Source organism: Euprymna scolopes, chromosome 38 (assembly GCF_053919585.1).
Source record: "Euprymna scolopes isolate OS-2025 chromosome 38, ASM5391958v1, whole genome shotgun sequence".
In the NCBI taxonomy this organism is placed as follows: domain Eukaryota; kingdom Metazoa; phylum Mollusca; class Cephalopoda; order Sepiida; family Sepiolidae; genus Euprymna; species Euprymna scolopes.
The window spans coordinates 5,312,689-5,337,449 of NC_136519.1; the positions used below are offsets into that span (position 1 = coordinate 5,312,689).

The following is a 24,761-nucleotide window of genomic DNA, read 5'->3' on the forward strand; positions in this document are numbered from 1 at the left end:
CTATAAATAAGCAGATTCCCACGTTCAACAAGATACACATCGATTAAAATGTTGTGAAAATGACGCTGAAGACGAAAAAGTAGTTTGAATAATACAAATATGTGGGAATGGTCACTCTCAATTCCTTAAGGGTGGCTGAAAAAGTACTCCTTCGTAGTTTTCTGTTAGGGAGACGGCCTTTTGGAATTTCTGTTTTGATAATCAAGTTTAATGAATTTCTAAATATCTAAGCAAATGAACACCAGTCAAAATAAGAGAAAAAAATATTTTTTTACATATTTATTTTCGTCTTGATACTGACAATTTCTTTTATTTTTTCTTGTCTAAGGAAGATAACTCTGTTAAAAATTTCAGTGCTTAAGATAGTTAACAAATCAAATGTTTTTTGTTTGTTTTTTAATATATTGATTTAAACAAAAACCAATATTACTTGCTTAATTGTCATGTCGAAAATAGTAATATATCTAAAAATTACAAAAGTTCGAGTAGAAAATTTTTTTTTTTTTTTTTTTACTGAAAATTGGATAAAATTGCATTTTTCTTAGATGTTATAAAGTAGACAAAGAGTTTGGACGAAGAGGTCAACTCAGAACACACATTTTAGATTAGATGTTAAGAGCATGCAATGTTTGTAGCCTATAGCAATGGACTTTTCTTTACTACAAACACAATAGCAGTTGTTCTATGCAAATTTTCTTAATTTTGGGATATATTACTATTTTCAACATGACAATTAAGTACATCATGTTGTTTTTGCTTAAAAGGAGATATTTTTAAACATCGATCCGTCAAGCCTATCTTAACATGTACCCACATTTCTCTTGGACATTTTCTGTTTTATTTCTTTGTAATATTTAAAATAGTTTTTATTGTAATTGATCAAATTTCTCTGATATCAGCTTCTGCTGTATTGTTTATCCTTTTATTGTACTTGATCAAGTGGCCGCTAAAAATGTAAAGTAATAAAATAATGGTCCGCTGCATGATAAGAACAACATGTAAGGATTAGTTTTCATTCTTGAAGTTAAGCGTGTAACAGTGAACTGTTCAATTATTATCTTGCACACCCTCTTGTGTGGATAGAATTTAGAGAGTGCTCTAATTAGTTTTAGAAGTGAATTAATGTGGTCTTTAGTAGTGATAAAATACAAACATGAAGAATAAATTGGATGAAAACGCATCTGTATATATCAACAAATAGAATAATTTATTAAAATGAAAAGTGGAAAAAGAATCATTTTATCGTAAGAAAATAATTTAAACAAAAAAAAAGAAAAGGGCCACTTGATTTAGAATTCAATATATAAACATTTTTTTAAAAATATCATCTTTTATTCTAACAAAACTGTTATCAAATCTTTTGATAGCTTATGAAGTCTTCTACTTTCCATATCCCTAAATAATGATCTACGCCTTAGAACGAGTTGGATCACCATAGCTTTGTGACCAGTTGTTTGTAGGATATACGACGCACATACAGGTTTTGTCAATTGTTTGCTTTCACTAACCCTAATTTGTATCCGAGGTCTGCTCACATAAATCAAGGGCTTATTCACTTTATAGTTGGATTAAACAAACGAATTATAAAGAATTACACATCACTCGATTTCAAAGTCAGTAATGCTAGAATGCCAGCGATGCCTGTATGAACAGCATAAGATCAACTTGGGTTTCTCAATTTTTTTATGGTCAGAAGTTGCTTGAACTGTGATAATTGGAATTTCTGTTTTGATAATCAAGTTTAATGAATTTCTAAATATCTAAGAAAATGAACACCAACCAAAATAAGAAAAAAATATTTTTTTACATATTTATTTTTTGTCTTGATACTGACAATTTCTTTTATTTTTTCTCATCTAAGGAAGATAACTCTGTTACAAATTTAAGTGCTTGTTAAGATAGTTAACAAATCGAATGTTTTTTTTTAAATATGTCGTTTTAAGCAAAAAAACAATATGACTTGCTTAATTGTCATGTCGAAAATAGTAATATATCTAAAAATTACAAAAGTTTGAGTAGAAAATTTTTTTTTTTCACTGAAAATTGGATACAATTGCATTTTTCTTAGATGTTATAAAGTCAGTAATGTTAGAATGCCTGTATATAAAGTCAATATAAGATCAATAAAAATAACTTGGGTTTCTCAATGTTTTTTTATTGTCAGAAGTAGCTTGAACTGTGATAATATATGCGTACCCCCACCCTTGGAGAGCCAAGGTTTCCAACAACAAAATGAAAGTATAAGAAGCGAAATTAGTAAAAAGACAATGGAGGGGGAGGGGAGATATTTTTGAACTCTCGAGACAAGATGCGCACGGTTCTGAATAATCAGCCGCTCCTAGCAAATAGGGCAGAAATAGTCAACTTCTATTAATCGGGTTTTGGCAAGAATTTTTATGCTTTTTTTTTGCAACATGTTCTAATTTGGATGATCCAAACTACGGTTCTCCTCTTAGATATTATTTTCACAACGATTCTGCTGACATAATCTCCAGTCTTATTCGGGTGCATCTTGTTGAAACGTTTTATTTTTAAGATTTGTTTTTTGCAAAATATTTTTCTGGTAAAAAATGTTTTTCTTTTGAAGAAAAAAAAAAGTTTACTTTTATTTTTGATTTGGATTACTATCTTTATCTTGATTGTTAAAAAAACGTATTGATCGTTAAAAAACGTATTGATTGTTAAAAAAACGTATTGATCATTAAAAAAACGTATTGATTGTTAAAAAACGTCTTGATTGTTAAAAAAACGTCTTGATTGTTAAAAAAACGTCTTGATTGTTAAAAAAACGTCTTGATTGTTAAAAAAACGTATTGATTGTTAAAAAAACGTATTGATTGTTAAAAAACGTCTTGATTGTTAAAAAAATGTATTGATTGTTAAAAAAACGTATTGATTGTTTTAAACATTTCAACTGATGTAACCTCCAATCTTCTTCAGGTGCAACTTTTTTTTTTTACATAGGAGTCACCATTTATCAAGTTTCAGAGGCCACTCGAGGATAAGGGTTATTGATTGTACAGTAACCAATGGGACAATATCGTAGTAATTGTTAGTAGTGGAAATTTGGTAAATTGGATTGCTTAAGGGGAATGGCTCATCAAGAATTTGTTTACATTGGACTTGAAGATGACCGAATTATAGTCAGCTGAAAAGCAGGCAAATGGAAGAGAGTTCCACAGGCGTGCAGTTTAGGCACAGATAAAGAATAGGGGGAAATTATTGATAATGGTTTCAGCTAGATGGGTCTTTTCTAACTTGGATATGTTTGTCAAACTTGAACATGCACAGATAGCAGACAGGTTTGGCATAATCATTATGGCTATGACAAGAGAATATTCTTTTAATTATTTTGACTCTCGAGTATATATATATCAGTTAATATCTTATGTTTTTAGATAGGGTGATGTGGTTCTCGATTGATTAACTGCATTGGATATATGCTCAAGAGTTAAAATAATAAGAATATTCTCCTGCCGCAGCCCTAGTAATCAGTTACAAGTCACACTCAAAGGTTCTTATTTCAATAAAAAAATAACATAGAAATTAACATTTCTATCCGAGCATGATGAAACAAGAATAATCTGCTCACCCCTTGGATAAAATAGAATTTAGTTTGAAATTCTGTATAAATTTCAGAGTTGTTATTTTTAAGGTTGAGCGAATGAGGATAATATGGATCAAATAAAGGTGTCAGTTCAAAGATGCACCTGATTATATCTACCGAAAAATTGTAAGAATAGTCCGAATAATCCGCTACTTAGGTTTTTTTTTTTTTTTTTTTTTTCAAAAGAATTTTATTTAGTACCTTATCCACAAGAGTAGCATGTTCTCGTTTTGTCAGCCATGACTGCATAGAAGTCTTAAGTAATTCACAATTGTATTCTTAGTATCGCCCATACCGAGGATCGAACCTTCAACCTCTAAAAGAGTGTCACTTAGAACCGAATTTTACATAGTACTTAATCAATTACACCATGGGTCCTTGCAGATGGAACGACAGCATGCTACCCCCATAGATTAAATAAAGGGTTCCAATCAAAATTCCAGAGTTCAACAAGACACACCTGAAGATGATCAGAGGTTACATCAGTTGAAACGTTGCGAAAAATGACATTCAAGATGAGAACAGTAATTTGAATAATCTACTTTTGTTTTGTTTTTTCCCCTTGAAATTATTTTGTCAACTTTTTATTTTTCCTTTAACTTTTGATTCAGTTTGCAATATTTGTAGCAAGGTTCTTTAATGTTTACCCTTTGTCCCTTTTATTAAATTTGGGACGGAAAAACAAGATAAAATTTTCCTTCCAGCACATGATGATGTTTGCTGGTAAGTCGCAATATTTTCATACCTTTTTTTCTATCAGTCTTTTTGATCTAACATTTTAAGCGCCTGCTATTTAGAAGTTTATGACGTACCAAACATGGACCACATGTAGATTGGGCACTCCAGTTATACTTTTAACAGAAAGGAACGAGTTAGCATATATGAGATCACTCAAGATGAGAACATAATATTGCTAGATGATTTCATTATCTTGAATGATAACTAGGGAGATGTGTTGGAACCAACAGTATCCAAATAGCAGGAACCTATGACAAAAGTAAATGGTTAATGTCACTAAAAAAAAAAAAATTATATAGTTTAAAGAAGCTTTGAGTAAAACAAAAAATAAAAATAAAGAATGCAGTTTAAATTCCAAAAAAAACAAAAGAAATAAATGTAATCTATTGTAGACATACCACCTATATATATATATATATATATATATAGTGTGTGTGTGTCTTTTGTTACACTTTGTTTTAAACAAAAAAGAAGAACGGTCCTGGATATGACCTAAAACTATATCCGATGGTGAGGCCCCAGCTTGTGGGCTTTGGGGAGTGTGGAGCCACCCTTTAATTGACATTGCTTCTAGGTCCACTCTGACCCGGAGTGGTAGTACCTGTTAGGGTCCCAACTATGGGTTAAATAGAATCAGACTTTAAAAAAAAACAAATATACTCCATTTAAAAAATCGTTCCTCAAAATCACTTGATTCTGCATTAAATAAGCTGAAAAAGATTGATATGCCATAAAACAAAAACAACCAACCAACCAAAAAAGAAGAGAAAACCCAATAAGATGAGAGAGATGTTAGGAGATTAGGAACATTGGATCTACTTTCGAAAAATGCTAAAATTCTAATTATCAAACAGAAAATGCATGTAGATTGTGCATTCAAACTATAATGAAAAGCAACAAGTTTAGCTTGGTATCACATCTGAGAAAACTCAAATGTCATGGTTTTTCTAACAAATGAAAAAAATACATTTTGAAATTGATGCTGTCTCATTTTCTAATATTTTTCAATAATTCTTACTAATACCAACATAAATCATTTTAAAGGAAATCGGAAACAATTTAGTTTGCTTTGCCTACTCTGTTAGTTGAACAAGTGCAGGTTCTGCCACACAGAAGTAGAGAATGTGAGCTGGCTACTATACAATAGTAGTCTCTCATTCCTGGACAAGGTTCAAAAGAAAGTCGCCAACCTGATAGGTCCTGAACTATTATCTAAGCTTCAACCTCTGTCCCATTGACGAAATGTTGCATCCCTCTGCTCCGACGAACTACAAGCCCTTGTATTCCCTCAACATAAATACCCAAAAAAAAACTGACAAGCAGCAAAGTCCCACCCCTACCCAGCAGAGATCGCGAGATATAAGAAAACCTTCTGCTTCAATAGTTTCCCCCAAAGAACTGCTAGACTTTGGAATTCCCTTCTAAATTCCTGCTTCCCCAACTGTACTGATATGCAGAAGTTCAAATGTAATGTGAACAGACATCTTGCTGCTCAACTCCCTATATAGTATCTCTTTAACTTATGTTCCTGATAGTAGCCCAGCACTGTGCCTAGTTTGGGGTGAAAATGTAATTAAAAAAATATATATACCTCCACTGGAACATCTGTAAAAAGTTGAATATCGAATGCCGTAGCAAGTCTTTGAAACATGTTTACCAGAAAAAAACAGTTGGAAATAAGTGATACACCATTCACTATGACAAAGCAATTCCTACAGTTAAAGGCCTAGAAAAACAAAGCTTGTAAACCTGACATAGTTTTTTTTTTTTTTTTTTTTTTTTTATTACATTTTCACCCCAAACAAGGCACATTGCCACTTTGGTGTAGGGGGCTACTATCAGGGGAAACATCTACTGAGGCACTATGTAGGGATTAGGGCAGCAAGATGTTGGTTCACGTTGCACTTGAACTTATGCATGTCAGTACAGTTGGGGAAGCAGTGACCTGGAATGGAATTCCAAAGTCTAGCAGTTCTGGGGAAGAAACTACTGGAGTAGAAAGATCTTTTACATCTAGGGATCTCTACAGTGTGGGGGTGGAATTTTGCAGCTTGTCGGGTCTGTCGAGGGTGTTCACGTCGTGGGGGCACAAGTGCTTGCAGTTCTTCAGAGCATTCACCATTATAATACTTGTAGAACAGGCAGAGGGATGCAACGTTTCAACGATGGGACAGAGGCTGAAGTTTAGATGCCAGTTTAGGGCCTATCAGATTTGCGACTCTCTTTTGAACCCTGTCAAGGAGCGAGAGACTAGTAGCCGATGCACCGGCCCAAATATGACAGCAATACTCCATACATGGACAAATGGTGGCCTTATAGAGGCATAGTGATATGAGACAAGGAGAAGAAAGAAGCAACTTTACTCTTTAGCTTAACATTCACAGGAAATGTGAACTGGAACAAACACATTGAGGACATTGCCAAGGCTGCTGCTAGAAGATTACTCACACATGAGTGTCTTGTACTCATCCGAGGCCACCATTCACCCATGCATGGAATATTGTTGCCACATCTGGTGCATCTACTACTAGTCTCTCCCTCTTGGAATGGGTCCAAAAAAGAGTCTTCAATCTAATATATCCCACTTTGCCAACTAAGCTCCAACCCCTCTCCCATCGCCGCAATGTTGCATCGCTGTTTTTACAAATATTTTAATGGAATTTGATCTGATGAACTTCTCCAGCATACATATCCCCAACAAACCCACTTAGCAACAAAATCTCACCCCTTCACTGTTGAGGTCCCTAAATGCCAGAAAGTTTTCTACTCTAATAGTTTCTTCCCTCAAACAGCTAGACTTTGGAATTCCCTTCCTGCTACCTGCTTCCCTGACTGTATCGATCTGCATAATTTTAAATGTAATGTAAACCAACATCTTGTTAATCTTTCCTATGCATGATTCCAAATAGTAGCCCCTTACGTCCAAGTGGTGATATGCCTTGTGAGAGGTGAATATATCACAATAATATACTTGTTAAAGATCTATAGACAATGTACCTGTCGCTGTGTTTACGTGTGTATTGAACTGAATGTATATATATATATATATATTAATGAGTGATTACAGAGGATAGATACAAAAGTGTGTGTGTAGATGTATACGCACCAACAAGGTGGATGCAAATGGTTTATTGTACCGGTACAAATCTATCCATATACAGACCATTTTTTTTTTTTTTTTCATTTTGTACATAGATTTTAAGTATACATATATACTATACATATATATACATATACATACATATATATATACATATATACTATACATATATACTATACATATCATGTTTTTTAAATGCACTTAATCGAGACCCCTGGAAATTCCACCGTTATATCTTTCATTTGTTGTATATTGCTTGAAAATATTCCTATTCTATTGACATCCGGCATGAACAAAGACCCCACAATATTATTGTAACACATTTGTTGAAACTGAAACGTATTAATCTAAGTATTCTGGTTAATGTAGTTTTGAAATAATATCTGATTATTAGGGTGGGGGATATATCTACAAACCCCTTGTTTTGACATGTCATTCTAAGTACAAACACAGACCTCACAATGTTATTGTACCATCTTTGGACAGAACAAATACTACACTTTAATCCTAATCTGAAGGTCAAGAAAGTTTATTTTAGTTGAAGTTTCACATTCAACATAATGACATCAAATGAAATATGAAAAATCATTTTTTTTGCCTTGTATCTTCGGCAATAAGGCAATCCCATCTTATATATAAAATGGGGGGGGGTAAAGAGTAATAACGTTCACATGAACCTGAAACTACCTTATCTATGTCACATGATCATGTTGACACACCAGTTCTGATCAGATCACCAAAGTTAAGCAATGATGAGCCTGGTCAGTATCAGATGGGTGATCATTTGGAAATAGTAGGCACTGTATGTGCTCTCTCCTTATCTTGGCATTTGTTTCCAGTCATCCTGAAATTTCTACTTGCTACTGGAATTTAACAGTGCCGACTTTTTTTTTTTTTTTTTTTTTTTTTTTATTCAATTTTCACCCCAAACAAGGCACAGTGCCACTTTGAAGCAGGGGGCTACTATTAGGGAATTAATTAGCGGGGTCATTATGAAGGGAGAAGAGTAGAAAGATGTTTGTTAACATTACACTTGAACTTCTGCATATCATTGCAGTTGGGAAAGCAGAATCCCGGAAGGGAGTTCCAAAGACCCGCAGTTCTGGGGAAGAAACTATTGGAGTAAAAGGCTTTCTTGCACCTAGGGATCTCCACTGTAAAGGGATGAGACTTAGTAGCTTGTCGGGTTTGTCGGGGGTAGTTACGTCGGGGAGGTACAAGTGTTTGCAGTTCGTCAGAGCATTCACCATTAAAGTATTTGTAGAACAGGCAGAGGGATGCAACATCTCGTCGATGGGACAGAGGTTGAAGCCCAGATGACAGTTCAGGACCTATCAGGTTTGCGACTCTTTTTTGAACCCTGTCCAGGAGCGAGAGACAAGCAGCAGATGCACCAGCCCAGATGTGACAACAGTACTCCATACATGGGCGAATGGTTGCCTTATAGAGGTATAGGATACTGGCAGGCGTAAGTAGTTTTCTAGCACGGTAGAGGGAGCCAACCTTCCTTGCAGCAGCCTTGGCAATGCTCTCAATGTATCTATTCCAGTTCATATTCCCTGTAAACGTTAGGCCGAGGAGTTTAAAAGAAGTACTTTCAGGCAATGTGTTCTTGGCCATTGCTATTGGTGGTAGAGAAGGTTTCTTGTAGTTATTGAAGGAAACAAGCTTAGTCTTAGCAGCATTGAATGAGACCAACCATTTTTGTCCCCATTCCACTACGGATTGGAGGTCATCCTCTAGTGTTTCTGCCATTTTCTTGGATATGTGTTCATTTGTTTTCCCCTCATATCTGTTATAGAGAGTGGTGTCATCGGCAAATATACCCATCTCCGAAACAATATTATCAGGGAGGTCGTTTATGAATATCAGGAACAATAGAGGTCCAAGGATAGACCCCTGAGGCACTCCCGCATTTATGTCATATTGTTTGGATGTACGTCCGTCGAGGACAACTTTGATTTTTCTATTACTTAAGAAGGATTTAATTACGTTATGAATTCTTCCAGTGATTCCATATGATCTAATTTTCCTTAGAAGACCATCGTGCCATACCCTGTCAAAAGCCTTAGATATGTGGTTGGAGATTGTGCAACTCTTGCCACAAAAATTTCACATGTAAGTCATCATCAGTATTTGCGGTTTTCATCAAAATCGATGGACGGACATTATATATATATAATATGGATTGTTATTATTACTTTATTCTTATATAGAAGTAACTGAACATATTTTTTCATCCAATTTTAGCTGTTGTGTGTTCAAACACACATGTAAATTAGATGGCCACACTGTAAAGTGAGGGTTAATCTTTCTCTAAATGTCCCAGAGACATGAAAAGATTATTAGAGAATGGCTGAATCAATTTAATGAGAATAGGCAAGAGAACTAGCTCGGAAATCGATGGGTGACTTATTTTGTAAATTAAAATTTGCAGTTAATTAGACCAATTAAAACAATTTTTTTTTAAGCATAACTCAATCCTAGAACTAAGGTATATTTTAGCATGTCTTTTGTGTTATTAAAGTAGATAGGAAAAAGAGCCTTATAGGAACAAACGTTGATTGACTCACATTTAGTACACTAAAATCAGAATCTTTTCATTTTTAGGTTTGAGAGGTGCTATAGCTTTTGCGTTATCGATTCGAAATACATCGACAGAAGCTCGACAACACATGGTATCTGCCACAATGATGATTGTGTTAGTCACGGTGATTCTCTGTGGTGGAGTGACCACACCTATGTTGCAATGGCTTAAAATTAGGTAAGTACTCAATCATTTTCTTTTCAATTTTTCAAAACTTTTTCCGTAAATCTTTATCACCTTTTTTTCATTCCTCATTTTTTTCTTCAATCATTATTTTTTCATGTTTTATCTTTCTTTCACGTAATTCCACGTTTTTTTTTTTTTTAAATTCGTTAATTTTTTAGTCCATTATTTGTTAGTTGTCAATTTTTTTGATTTGTCAATTATTTTTTTCGTTTGTCGATTTCTTTTTTATCACCCCACCCCCACCCGTTTGTCGTTTCCCCCCCCCCTCTTTTTTCAATTTTTTCCCTGTTTGTCATTTTTTTTTTTTTTTTCGTTTGTCAATGTTTTTTCATTCGTTTTGTCTTTTTCAGTGTCTTGTGTCTTTTTCATTTGTCACACTTTTTTTATTTTTTTCCACCATCTTTGTTTTTCTTTCAGCACTTATTTGCTTTTTGTTTTGTTTTGTTTTTTTTCATTTATTTTATTTGAAAAAAAAAAAATCATTTATGCTTTAATCTTTTAACCATTTTTTTTTTTTTTTTTTACAGAGTTGGTGTAGATGAAGAAGTAGAACAACCTTTTGAGCCTGTACGAACTGTAAGTATTTCTTTGAAACTCCTTCATCTTCCTTTCCTCAATCAGCACGCTTTCTTGCAGATGTTGTAACTTTGATGTTGTGCTTACTGTTACTATTTTTACAACATTCTTTGTAGATTTCTCAGTTGAGCGTTTCTGCACTTGCTCAAAATTATCATTTAAAAAAGTATTTCTTCAAGGCAGATTCTTTTTACTGCATAATCGTAGCCTTTTACCTGGCAACATGAACATTTAAAATTGTTGACATTAGTTATGCATGATTTTATGTAATTTTATTTTTTCTCAAGGTCATAAATTGTTTTTTATTCCGTAATCTTAACAGCCGAGAAATATATACGTGAATCATTAATGTCTGTAGGTATAAAAATTAATATTTAAAAAAAATAAAAATAAACTATATTTTTTAATATAGTGGCTGTAGGTGTAAAAGATCTTAATATTTAAAAAAAATATATTACAAATTATATATATATATATTTTTTTTTCTTTATTTATTTAATATTAACAATTTTTATACCTACAGACATTAGTGTTTCATGCTTAGGCTTCGTAAACTAGTGTCTTTCTTCATGCAATTAATACATGGAAAGGACATAACAAATAACTTCAAATTTATTTTTCTAATAGCCTACATACTTTTAATGTTCTGAAACTGTTTTCAAGTTTTATTTGAAAAGTAGTTTAACTTTCTCCATCTCCCTGACATGCAAGGAACAAACATGACTTTTTTGTTCAACTTGGAAATTCAACTTATTTTGAATAAGTACAATTTCAGAACGTAAAAATATACGGGTCTGTAGAAAATTTTATTTTAGTACATTTGGTTAACATTATTTGGTAAAAATATTTTTTTTTTTCTTTTTGATTCTCCAATCTAATCTAATAGTTCCATGTTAAAAGTTAACGTTTTGAAATAAGTGTTAATCGTGTTGAATGTAAAATAAAGATGGAATATGTAGTAATTGTTGACTAATATTTTCATCAGTTGATCCTAATTTCATGCCATCTTTTGGTCTCCATAATTGAATAGAATTTTTTTTTCATGTAAAAGGTAAAATATAAATGAGTTTTTTTTTTTCATGTTAGAAGTGTATAAATGAATTTTTTTATTTATTTTCTTTTTTTATATAAAGTACTGTATAAATGAGTTTTTTTTTGGGGGGGGGGTTCATCTTAGAAGTGTATTTTTATATAATTTTATTTTTTATATAAAGTACTGTATAAATGAGCGAGTTTTTTTTCATCTTAGAAGTGTATTTTTATATAATTTTATTTTATATAAAGTACTGTATAAATGAGCGAGTTTTTTTTTCATCTTAGAAGTGTATTTTTATTTATTTTTTTATATAAAGTACTGTATAAATGAGCGAGTTTTTTTTTTCAATCTTAGAAGTGTATTTTTATACAATTTTATTTTTTATATAAAGTACTGTGAGTTTTTTGGGTTTTTTTTTCATTTTATTTTTTTATATAAAGTACTGTATAAATGAGTGAGTTTTTTTTAAGTATAAATGATTTCTTTCATATTTAAGAACAATTGGTGATTTTTGGAATCTGTTGCCTATTACACAGATGTTCAGCTTCATTCCAAAACACACAAACACTTACGTGTTTTGGATTATGATCCTTATTTTTATATTTAAAATGTTTCTGCTTTGTAGTCTACGGCATTTTTCAGATGCATTTTGTTTTAGTTGGTCATCGTTTTCAACTGAACCCATTATTTTAATCAAAAGAAATATTTTCTTGCATCTTGCGATATGTTGTGTTTGAAGAAATCCAGACAGAACATAAAACAAATATAACAACTGCAATCAGAATTGTCAAAAACATTTTAATAACATTTTATCACAGAAATAGAAATCGTTCGAGCACACACACACACACACACACACACACACACACACACATTAACATGGAAATCAACATCTGAAAATCGAAACAAAATCAAATGAAGACAGCTGACTTTGTACGTATAAAGGGCATTTCCAGGAATTTTCGAAAATTCAAATTCAAATTGATTGCATAGACGGCATAGTTTATTGAGCTTGATTTTTTTTTTTTTTTTTTGTAAGATAAGCTTTGGATATATTATTGGAAATTTGATTGGATCATGAACAGATACGATTTCTCAATAGAATTAAATTTTTTTTACAATTTCTAGACAGTCATTGGGGCTGCCAATATTGATCAATATAAAAGTCTCAAAGAATTACAAAATGAACATTTTTTTAGACTGATTTTTGAATACTATAGTATTATAAATTTTTTGTTATCTACACATGTCACAAAAAATATATAATATTGAAAACAGAAATATTGCTTGTCATTTTTTGCAAACCTCTTTATATACTCCATGTTTATCAATCTTGGCATACATGTGTTACATTTTTATTTTATCTTTTCTAGCACATACTCTGTATAAATTTTGATAATTTCTACTTTATTGCTACACTACTTATTATCGCATGAACATAACACATGTATGCCAAGATTGATAAACATGCAGTATATAAACAAGTTTGCAAAAATGACAGGTAATATTTTTTTTCGATATTATATATTTTTGTGACATGTATAGATAACAAAAACATTATTATAATCTGAAAATATAGCTTAGGGGTAGAGCATTCGACTTCACATCGAAAGGTCCTGTGTTCAAGCCCAGGTGTACCTCACCATTTTATTTTGATTTTTCTTATTAATAAATTCAATTTACGATAAAAGAAGAGGTACCATTTAAAATCTCTGCAAATCGTTTCTTCGTTTTCATATTTTAAAACTAAACATTAATCAGAAGTGACTTTTCCAGGGCATTCATCGTTAAGCTCAAATATCAGCTGACATGATATTGTAAACAAACACAGATGGAACTTGATGAACGACATTATCATTATTATTTATTTATCTTTTTTTTTCTTTTTTTTTTTTTTTTTTTTTCGAATTAGTCCACCGGCCAAAATATTCCTCGTAATATATAAAATCAATAGAGGATTGATTCTATAATAATACGTACGCAATCTGCATAAATTAAAATATCATGTTTAACCGTATTGTATGACCGGGCAATGCCAGCTAGTCATTCCTATTTTCTGTGTTCAGTAAGCAGCCACTACATCAACCCTTTTCAAAAACTTAAGTTGTAGAATTTCAGTACTTATTGTGCACTTTTTCTGTTCTAATTCAGCATCAATTATAAACTAATATATATATATATATATATATATAGAGAGAGAGAGAGAGCTTAGTGCGTTAGAAGAAAAGAGTGAGCTCAATTCTATAAGAGGATACTTATCGGGACAATATAAAGCTCAACAAGTATCTTTGATAATAAACATCTTACACACCGATAAAATAGAATTACCACCCACCCACACTATACCTCCACTTTAGCCCTAAAACATACACTACATACATTTAAGACTATGATAAAGACCCTATACACCTTTCTACATTACACTCTATATAATACACTCCTTTATTTAGAATTCAATAAAAATCCCCCTAACATCATCTATAATTTTAATTGATCTATTTCGTTCCTAATGAATACCACGCTAGACGCCGCATCCCCACTATGTTACCTAGCATCTTCTCTACTCTTCTGATGAGAAGCATTAAGCTTCGAAATGCCTTGACATAAAGTCCCTTCTATCCTCTCAACTAATTGTTTGTATTGAATTATTGAACCCATCTATATTTACCAATATATAGTTTTTGTGACTTCATTTCCCATTCCTATTGTTCTTATATATATATATATATATATATATATATATATATATATATATATATTTAAAGAAAACAAAATAAAAATGTTTCTGTATATTGATCTACCAGCATTTAATTATGTAGCACACACGAAATCTTTCTACATATACAGAGAATTTCATGTATATCTGTAAGTGAAGGGGGTGATAAGATAGAGGGACTTCAGTGAAAGTCAGTGGTGACCTAAAAGTTGAAGTCTATGAAGCTATTTTAGTCAGGTGAAGAGTTATCCTCAGTTAGTTTCTGAAGAGTCCTAGCGAGAGTGGAGGCGATTGTGAACAGTGTAGCTAAATGTAGCAAGAGGTTTACCTCTATCGCTTGCACTCTTTTTCTCTCATATATAACAATATTTTTAAATAAATATTAACAATTATTTTCATACATAGACATTAATATTTCATGCTTATGCAACCATCAGTGTAGGAAGTGATAATTGTCATCAATCAGACATATATATATATATATATATACACACACACACACACACACACACACTAGCAGACCACCCGGCGTGGCCCGGTCATAAAATATGCATAATATTATCTATATATTAATACGATAGCGTGTGTGTCATTTTCTGTGTCACGCTTACATCCGGGTCATTTAATAGTTATCTACTTCTATTTCTTGTAATAAATAATTTTATCAAGAATTCTTCATAAGTTTTGGTTTTGATTTCAATTATAGATGATGGCACTCAAGCCATTTAATTTTTTTATAAATAATTTCACTAAGAATTCATAATTTTGGTTTCGGTTTCAATTATAGCTGATGGCACTTAAGTCATCTATTTTTTATGAATAATTTTACCAAGAATTCCTCATAAGTTTTGGTTCCGATTATAGCTGCAGGAACTAAAGTTATATACATATATATATATATATATATAAAATAAAAATTACAATTAAATTTACCAAAATGATCCAAGATGGTAAAATTAAAGTATATTATAAATATTAAAGAATTAATATTTATAAAATTATTTCAGCCAGATGTAAAAGCTCGAAACTCCGTGGATTAAAGACTATCCATTTATCTGGTGTTTCCTTTCCAGATTAAATATGTTTTTAACTCATTTCAAAGTGTTTTTTAACATTTTATTAACTGTTTGCTCATATATATATATATATAAGTAAATTCTTGGTACAGCAAAATGGAAGGAGAAATTTCAGAGGAAACATAGTTTAATTTAAATCAAAGAAACAAAAAAAAAGCGGGCAGGTGGAATTGTTAAAATTTCCTTAAGGCCTTATCGTCTGACCCTCTAAGAGGAAACGTCAGAATGATAAATCAAAAGCTAAGAATCGAATGAGGAAAGAGGGGAATTTGGTTTCAGTTGGAAGACCAGTGAGAAATTCTCACTGTTCAGGTGGTTTTAAATCAGTAAATATTTCCAACTGATGTTTCAAAATCTTTTGTCTACACAGGCTAGGTCAAGAGTTATTAATGACTAACGCCTCAATAATATTGAGATGATAGTTCGACCTAGCACTGTATAAAACAGAAAACCAACCATCGGAATATTGGTCAGAACACCTATTTATACTAATCAGGTGATTACTGATGGCGAACTCATGAGCTTGGGAGTGCCCGGATGTTCTCGAAACCTGGTGTAATCGAATATCCCGAGGGATATGTTGGGATATTCTCATTTCCAATCTTTGGGATGTCTTGCCAACGTAGTCAGCTCCACACTGAAAAACAAATTTATAAACAACAGAATTCTTTTGAACGGTTGGCAAAACATCTTTACGAAAAGAAGAGAAAAAGGTTTGAGTTGTGTAAACTACTCTAAGCATAGTAGCTGGAAAACAACAATATATATATATATATATATATATATTATTCATAAGTTTAGGATTCAGTTTCGATTCAAGCTGATGAACCCAAGTCGTATAGATATATTTTTTATTTTTGAAATCACAACTTTATAATATATAAAAATCAATAGAATATTAACTCTATAATAAGATATACAAAATCTGCAAGAATTAAAATATCATATTTAAGCGTACATTATGACCTGGCTACGCCAGGCGTCCCTGCTAACTTAGATAAATACTTTTGCAGTTTTAACAAAAGAGCTACAATAATATCAGAGTGTCTCCATTTATGCTGAACATCTACAGAATGCCAACATCAATATATTACATATGAATCAGTCCCCTGTGGAATTTCCACAGGTCTCCCTAATATTTTAATTAATGTACAATTCTTATTTATTATAAATAGAAATCCTATAGGTATTAAACGTAACGTTAAATTCCTGTACAAAAAGAAAAAAACGAAAGAAACTGAGACATGTACATCCAAGTATGTTTTTTTTTCTAAACAGTTCACTTCTTGTAAGTAAAAATAATAGTTGAGCTGAGATCGAAACCAAAACATAATGACTCGAGTACAATAATCATTAGACCACCTTGCCACGATCTTTAAAAAGTGTTTTCAAACCTACTTATTCTTAACATAAGTAATCTGTCATGTGAACGATTCACACATGTACATTCGTGAAACAGTTGATAGATAAAAATAAGATGACCTCCACATACCAATTTTTCAATTTTGACCGCTTAGCAACCCATTAAAAAGTTTTCCACTTGTCTATTTCAAGTCTAGATAAAAAATTTGTTGAGTATATAGGTTGAGAAGTGTCCTCTCACACACACACATTCTCACTTTTTTTCGGAGTGCTAACCTGTCTGAATAGATGAAGCTCTACCTGATTAAGAGGAACAATTTATAAGAAAAGATATGCAGATAAAAATTAATGTTACATCAGAACTTTATTACATTATCATATCAATAAGGATGAGGTTAATTACAATAAGTTAAAGGGAAATGGAGGGGGGGGGCTGTTTAGGCCACGTGAAATGCTATGGCATAAAGAGGTCCCCCCATTTTCCTTTCAAGTATCCTAATTAGCCCCATCCTTATTGACATGATACTGCAATAAAGTTCTAATGTAACTTTAATTTTTATTTCCTTATCTTATATATGTTTTTATAGTAAAATGTTTTTGCAATAATATTTCACTTTTCGTGTATACCAATACTTTTTGTTTAGAAGCTCAATGTATGTTAAATATTACAATAGAGGACATATAAAAGAATAACAGTATAGTTACATGCCAAGATCCAAATATTTTTCAAGCAGAACAGCTCCTCCAGCATGTTACAATTTCGGTACATTTTTTACAGATCCGTTTCGTAAGGCAGAAACGAACAGTTATTATGTCAATACTGTCTCTTTTCGTGCATATAATCTTCAGAAAAATTAGAAATTATCCGCTTAGATAGAAAAAAAAAATTGCATGACAAGTCACAAATAAATATGACTTATTTTAAAAATTTGCTGCAGTTTAATAGCTCATCCAATCGAATGTATTAATAAATTTTGGATTATTTTTTTATACATTTGAATGTAAATCATCCTCAACTGAATTCCTTCATCCACTGTATTTCGACACCAAAAAAAAGAAAAAATTTCTTCAGACTACTGTTCTCATCTTGAGTGTCATTTTCTCAACGTTTCAGTCGATGTAACCTCTGACCTTCGTCAGGTGTATCTTGTCAAACTCTGGAATGTTTCTGTCAAACTCTGGAATTTGGATGGAATTTTGAATGAAACCCTTTATTTACTTGATGGAGGTAGCATGCTCTTGTTCCATCAGCCTTGGCTGGACAGAGGTCCTGAGTAATCTGCTTGTCAAGCTCTGCTTTTGCTATCGCCAATCGGCACATCTGTGGCAGAGAAATTCTGAACATTCTGTAAACATTGCAGGTTGTCCGATTTTAGGTTGCCGATAATCATCCTGCCTGCTTTGTTGAGCTCAACATCAACCTTTGCGGCACGAGCAGAATGAGCCCGTGCCGTATTCTGCAGTTGAGTAGCACACCGCTAAAGCTGACAGTTTATGCCTCGGCTCCCCAAGAGCCGAGACACAGACATTACCAGAGTTGCGAGCTGACTGTTGTGCTCTATAGCTTCTTGTGGCGCTTCTCAACAGGGTTTCTGTATGACAGTGTCCTGTTGAGTGTCATGCTGAGATAAGTTGTCTATGGGGTGTTTTCCAAGATCCTGAGCTTTCTTTGGGTGGTTCTTAAAATGGAAACAACATGCCCTTGTTTTACCTTTTTGTTCACTTGTCATAAAATAATGGATGAGCACTTGCATCAATCAATCTTTGAAATCATTTGAGGCACATGTTGTCCACATAGATGAACTTGCGGACATTAGAAAATGTTGGTATGTCACTTATATATATGTTGAATCATGTGGAAGCCAGAACTGAACCTTGTGGGAAGCCGTTCTTCTACACCCTCCACCTGTCCTTTTACCCGTCCAATTCTAGGAATTCAATGATACAAACTATGGGAATGTTTTTAATCATTTTGCTAACTTTCTACAAAAGCGCTCAATGGTTAACCATGTCAGACTATCGTAAGGTCTATAAAAACCGTAGTATTGACCATTCTAACTTGGAACCCATCCATTATTTATTGAGTTAAGTTCATACAAGGATGAACCATTCATAGAGCTTGAATGTGACACAATGCAGAGATAGAGGTTGGTAGCTATTAGCCAGACTCGGGTCTTTCTCTGGCTTAAGGAGGGCAGTTACTTTGGCCTTTCTCCAGATCTTGGGAATTTGATACTCCGTGGTGCAGCTGTTATAGAGCACCACTCGAGTGTGCTTGAGCCAAAGTACTGTATTATCTCAATACTGATGACATCTAAGCCTGAGGCCTTGCCTGGTTTAAGATATTTCATGGCAGCTTTAAGCTTCATTGGAAATGGTGGGAACATGTCACATTTTCCTCAGACATCTACATTCTTTAACGGTTTGTCGTTGAACAACGATTGGCAACTTGGTTAGGAGTTATCCCAGCCATCTGTGATTGGTAAAGTACGAATATAAAGAATGAATTTGAATAAAAAGGGATTCATTCTCTGATGCTTAGTTATTATTGATGTCTGCTTGAATTATGTCATTATTTCAATAAAATGGTGGACAACTTTGCGACTATCATGCTCCTATGAAAGAAAATAAATGTTGGAATTAAACTTTTGGTTTATTTGCGACAATTTTAGTGGAACATTTAATGAAAATTTGAATTCTTTGCTTTTTGGGGGAGGGGTGTTCATACCTAAACAGCAGAAAACAGCGAAAGAAATTGGCAATAAGTTCAGACTTTGACATAACTGCACACTATTTTTGTTAAGTTTTTTTTTAATTTTTTTTGTTAATTTTTTAAAATATTTTTTGTTATTTTTTTTGTTAATTTTTTTAAATTAAAAAAAAAATTTTTTTGTTAATTTAAAAAAAAAATTTTTTTTTATTTTTTCGTTAATTTTATTTTTTATTTTTCATATTTCATTTTTTTTTTTTCATTAATATTTTTAATGTAAAAAATTAATGTAAAAAAATTAACATTTTTACATTAATTTTTTCATTAATTTTTAATATTTTCATTTCGTTTTTCATTAATTTGTCATAGTTTTTATTTTTTAAATTTTTAAATAATTTAATAATATTTTAAATGATTTAATATTTTAAATAATTTAATAATATTTTAAACAATAAATTTAAATAATTTATTATTTAATGACATAAAAAAATGGTAAAATGATTGGGATTAACAATTTTTATTTTGATTCTCACAATGTTAACAGAATAATAATGTGATTTTGTTTTTGTTTGTTTTTTCTTTTCTGTTTTTCTTTTCTGTTTTTTTTTTTTTTTTTTTTTTTTTTTTGTCTTACTTGTCCGCACACTGGAATAAACTGGAAAAGTTATTTTTTGAATTAAATTTTAGTATAGGGATTCCTAAATTTAATGTAAACTGACCAACCAGTTCCTGACCACATTGTTTATGATGGGACGGTTAATCATGTTTATATTTCAAAATAGTTACTCTTTAGGGTTAATGTTAAAGTTAATGAAGACTTTCTTGTTTTGCTTGATATTTTTTATTTTTAGGAAGGTGCTGAAAAACAGCAGGATTCTTAACAATCACTTGCCTTTCGTTATCTTCCAAACTCAAATTGGGGCTTGTAATCAGTTCTAGCGGTAAAACAAATAATGGAGTAATGATACAAATACAAAAAGAATTTACTAAAATCCAAATATGAAAAAACACATTTAACCTATTTTCATTGAAAATAAACTTACATACGAGTCTTTAGCATATTGATAAATATTTTCAAGATTATATGAAAATATATTTTCTCCGTAATAAGTGTTGTTGAAGTGTATATTCAAAATGTAAGTTTAGTTAGCTAATATATATATATATATATATATATATATATATATATATATATATATTAGGTTGTTGCATAAGTTCCTGCCGTTTTTGTTTTCTTTTAAGAAAATCAAAGAATTTTAACAGCAAAAGTATGTTCGTATGGGACCCAATATCCAAGTTTTTGTGTGAATCCCATCGACTGAAGGTGGCGTAAAATTGTCGCAAAATCACACTTTATATTTTCATCCAATCCTCTACATGTCTGATGGCCATCTTCCTTTAAAAGAACCCTGAGTTGATCTTTGTGTGTCTTGATTGGTCAAGGAACGTCATTGAGATCAAAATTACCGTGTTTGAATCTGGTAAACCAATCTCGAACAGTTCTCTCAGCAATATCCTTGGACATTTTACTTGCTTTTTTCGAAAAGGTGTAGAAAATGTGATTTTTTTATCTACTTGACAATCCATTTGACGGTTCTGAAAAACGAAAAAAATTATATGAGCAAAAAAACGATGATTATTATATTATAGAACAGAATACATGCTTTCTAATAATATATACACTTTGCCAAATATCAGAACATGTTTACAAACATTTTTATGAAACAGCGGGAACTTACGCAACAACCTGATATATATATATTCAAAATTAAACGTAGATTTAAAAAAAAAAATGAACAAACATTTGTTTATAAATCAATGTACTTTCTGACATAATCATGACTTCATCAGAATAGGCACGTTTTTTTTTTCGTTTTTTTTTTTTCATCTTATCCCTCGTCGCATGATGTCACTAAGAAAAACAAGACTCATTCGGTGTTATCAACAGTGATTTTTATAATGAGACCCACGTGGTCAGTTAAATGAAGATATGTTTTCTCCATGATAAAAGCATTGTTTAAGTGCAGATTCAAAATGTAAGTTTAATAAGTCAATTCAACGTAGATTTTTTTTTTTTTTTTTTTTTTTTTTTTAAGTAAAAAAAAACATTTTTTTTTTTTTTTTACAAATCAAAGTACTTTTCGACCCCTGGCAAAAAAACAAACATACAAACAAAAAAAACTGTCTATTCTGATGAAGATATTATTACGTCAAAAAGTACTTTAAAAATAATAACACCGAATGGGTCTTGTTTTTCTTTGTGGCCACAAGGGATAAATAAGATGGAAAAAAAATGTCTATCCTGATGAAGATGTTATTATGTGGAAAAGTACTTTGATTTATCAACAAATAAATGTCTGGGGTTTTTTTTTGTTGTTTTTTTTTTTTGTTGTTTAATCTGTGTTAATCGGCTTACTAAACTTACATTTTGAATCTTCAACATTGTTTTATTATTTTGAATTGAATAAAAAACATTTTTTTGGTATTTCACTCTTCAGAATATTCTATGCTAAAATGGTTTTTAGTTTTGTAAAAAAAAAAAAAAAAAAAAAAACTGATGCTGTTTCTGGTGGACAATTGAAACTACAAAATTGTATTTATTTATTTTTTATTTTTTTTTTTGTAAAGCTGACCATCTTTATTTGGCACACATCATCATCTAAATTAAAAAATAAAAGCAGAAAGGTTTTACATTTTCATATTGGATTTTTTCCTTTATTCAACAGAGTAACAGTTTTATGGGCTCCTTAAGATATTTTTCCTGTGTAAGTAAAAAGTAACACCAAGGTGTGTGTATGTGCATATATATATATATATATATATATATATATATATATATATATATATATATATAATCATTTGCATGTCTTCGCCTACACTTTAGAACAAGCTTCTTTAACTAATTTATATTTATTAATAAGAATTCTTACAAAATCTTTTCATTTTCTTAAAATTAATTTTCACTCTATAAAACCATATTTTTCCTACACCCGCTTCCTGATAAGTTTTTTTGTAATTTTTTTTAACACATCTGAAAACTTTATTTTTCATTTGGCTAACATCTTTTTTTCTTTTTAATTAATTTAATTATTATTCTTAAATTATTTATTGGAAAAAAAAAATTATTAAAAATAAATTTTTATAAATTTAATTAAAAATTTATTTGTTTAATTTTTTTCATGAAAAATTAAAAACACTTCATTCAAGAATTTTTTTTTTTTAAAGAAATTGTGAGTATGCTTCATTGATATTTAAAGAATTAATTTTAGCATGAAAATATACTTTTTCGTTATTGAGTATGCAACCCTGTGTTAAAAATGTATTGGCAGAAGTGTTGAAGGTTCAATTCTTCATGTCCTCTGCTGAATCTTGTAATTAGGTTATCAAAATGTATTTTTTTTTTTTTAGAAAGGTGTCACGACTTATTAATGCCAGAAGACCACTCGAGGATAAGGGTTATGAATGTACAGTAGTCAATGGGACAATATCATAATCATTAGTAGTAGAAATTTGGTAAATTTGATTACTTAAGGGGATGGCTCATCAAGAATTGTTTACATGGGACTTGAAGACAACCATATTGTAGTCATCTGAAAAGCAGGAAAACAGAAGAGAGTTCGACAGGGGTGCAGTTCTAAGAAAGAAGCTTTGTTCATGGAATTTACGTTTAGGTTTAGGCACAGATAAAGAGTGGGGGAAATTATTAATAGTTTTGTCAACTAGACGAGTGTTTTTCGTGAAAGTTTGGCGAGGGCGAAAACATTGAGATTAGATTTTTTTTTTTTATTGTTCAAGAAATGGAAGAAACTTCTGACTATTCCTTTGGGATCATCATCACTATCACCTACATCATCTCATAAGAACATGGAGTTATCTTTATCTTTGATTTAGTTTGTCTATTTTATTTAAACTTTAATCCCCAATTAAATTTATTTAAACTTTACTACCTAATTAAAATGGAGTCATTGTATATGACTTGCTATTTTACCAAAATTTGGTCGTTTCATGCCTTTATAGTATTGTTGTGTAAAATTTAAATTTCACAAAAGCAATAAAAAGTAAGAAAATTTAAATTTCACCAAAGCAATAAAAAGCAATAAAATTTAAATTTCACTAAAGCAATAAAAAGTCACAAAAGCAATAAAAAGTAATAAAATTTAAATTTCACAAAAGCAATAAAAAGTAATAAAATTTTAATTTCACCAAAGCAATGAAAAGCAATAAAATTTAAATTTCACAAAAACAATAAAAAGCAATAAAATTTAAATTTCACAAAAGCAATAAAAAGCAATAAAATTTAAATTTCACAAAAGCAATAAAAAGCAATAAAATTTAAATTTCACAAAAGCAATAAAAAGTCACAAAAGCAATAAAAAGTAATAAAATTTAAATTTCACAAAAACAATAAAAAGCAATAAAATTTAAATTTCACCAAAGCAATAAAAAGCAATAAAATTTAAATTTCACAAAAGCAATTAAAAGTCACAAAGACAATAAAAAGTAATAAAATTTAAATTTCACAAAAGCAATAAAAAGTAATAAAATTTTAATTTCACCAAAGCAATAAAAAGCAATAAAATTTAAATTTCACCAAAGCAATAAAAAGCAATAAAATTTAAATTTCACCAAAGCAATAAAAAGCAATAAAATTTAAATTTCACCAAAGCAATAAAAAGTCACAAAGGCAATAAAAAGTAATAAAATTTAAATTTCACAAAAGCAATAAAAAGTAATAAAATTTTAATTTCACCAAAGCAATAAAAAGCAATAAAATTTAAATTTCACAAAAGCAATAAAAAGCAATAAAATTTAAATTTCACAAAAACAATAAAAAGCAATAAAATTTAAATTTCACCAAAGCAATAAAAAGCAATAAAATTTAAATTTCACAAAAGCAATAAAAAGTCACAAAGGCAATAAAAAGTAATAAAATTTAAATTTCACAAAAGCAATAAAAAGTAATAAAATTTTAATTTCACCAAAGCAATGAAAAGCAATAAAATTTAAATTTCACAAAAACAATAAAAAGCAATAAAATGTAAATTTATCAAAAGCAATAAAAAGTCA

At 30.8% G+C, this 24,761-nt stretch overlaps 1 protein-coding gene across 18 annotated transcripts in view; it reads left to right on the top strand.

The window, feature by feature from the left end:
• The window catches only part of LOC145263054 (sodium/hydrogen exchanger 9-like), a 328,320-nt gene that overhangs the window by 235,031 nt on the left and 68,528 nt on the right, over window positions 1-24,761 (top strand). For 11 of the 18 annotated variants that reach the window (XR_013864465.1, XR_013864468.1, XR_013864467.1 and 8 more), the window contains exons 11-13: window positions 4,219-4,330; window positions 10,056-10,209; window positions 10,746-10,794. Coding sequence is in view for 13 of the 18 variants with exons in the window: in XM_080119891.1 (XP_079976017.1) it covers window positions 4,219-4,330; window positions 10,056-10,209; window positions 10,746-10,794 (315 nt within the window). In the remaining 5 variants the exon portion in view is untranslated. Of the gene's footprint in view, window positions 1-4,218; window positions 4,331-10,055; window positions 10,210-10,745; window positions 10,795-22,420; window positions 22,460-24,761 lie in introns of all 18 variants that reach the window. The other 7 variants (XR_013864464.1, XR_013864466.1, XM_080119887.1 and 4 more) reach the window with 1 other exon arrangement.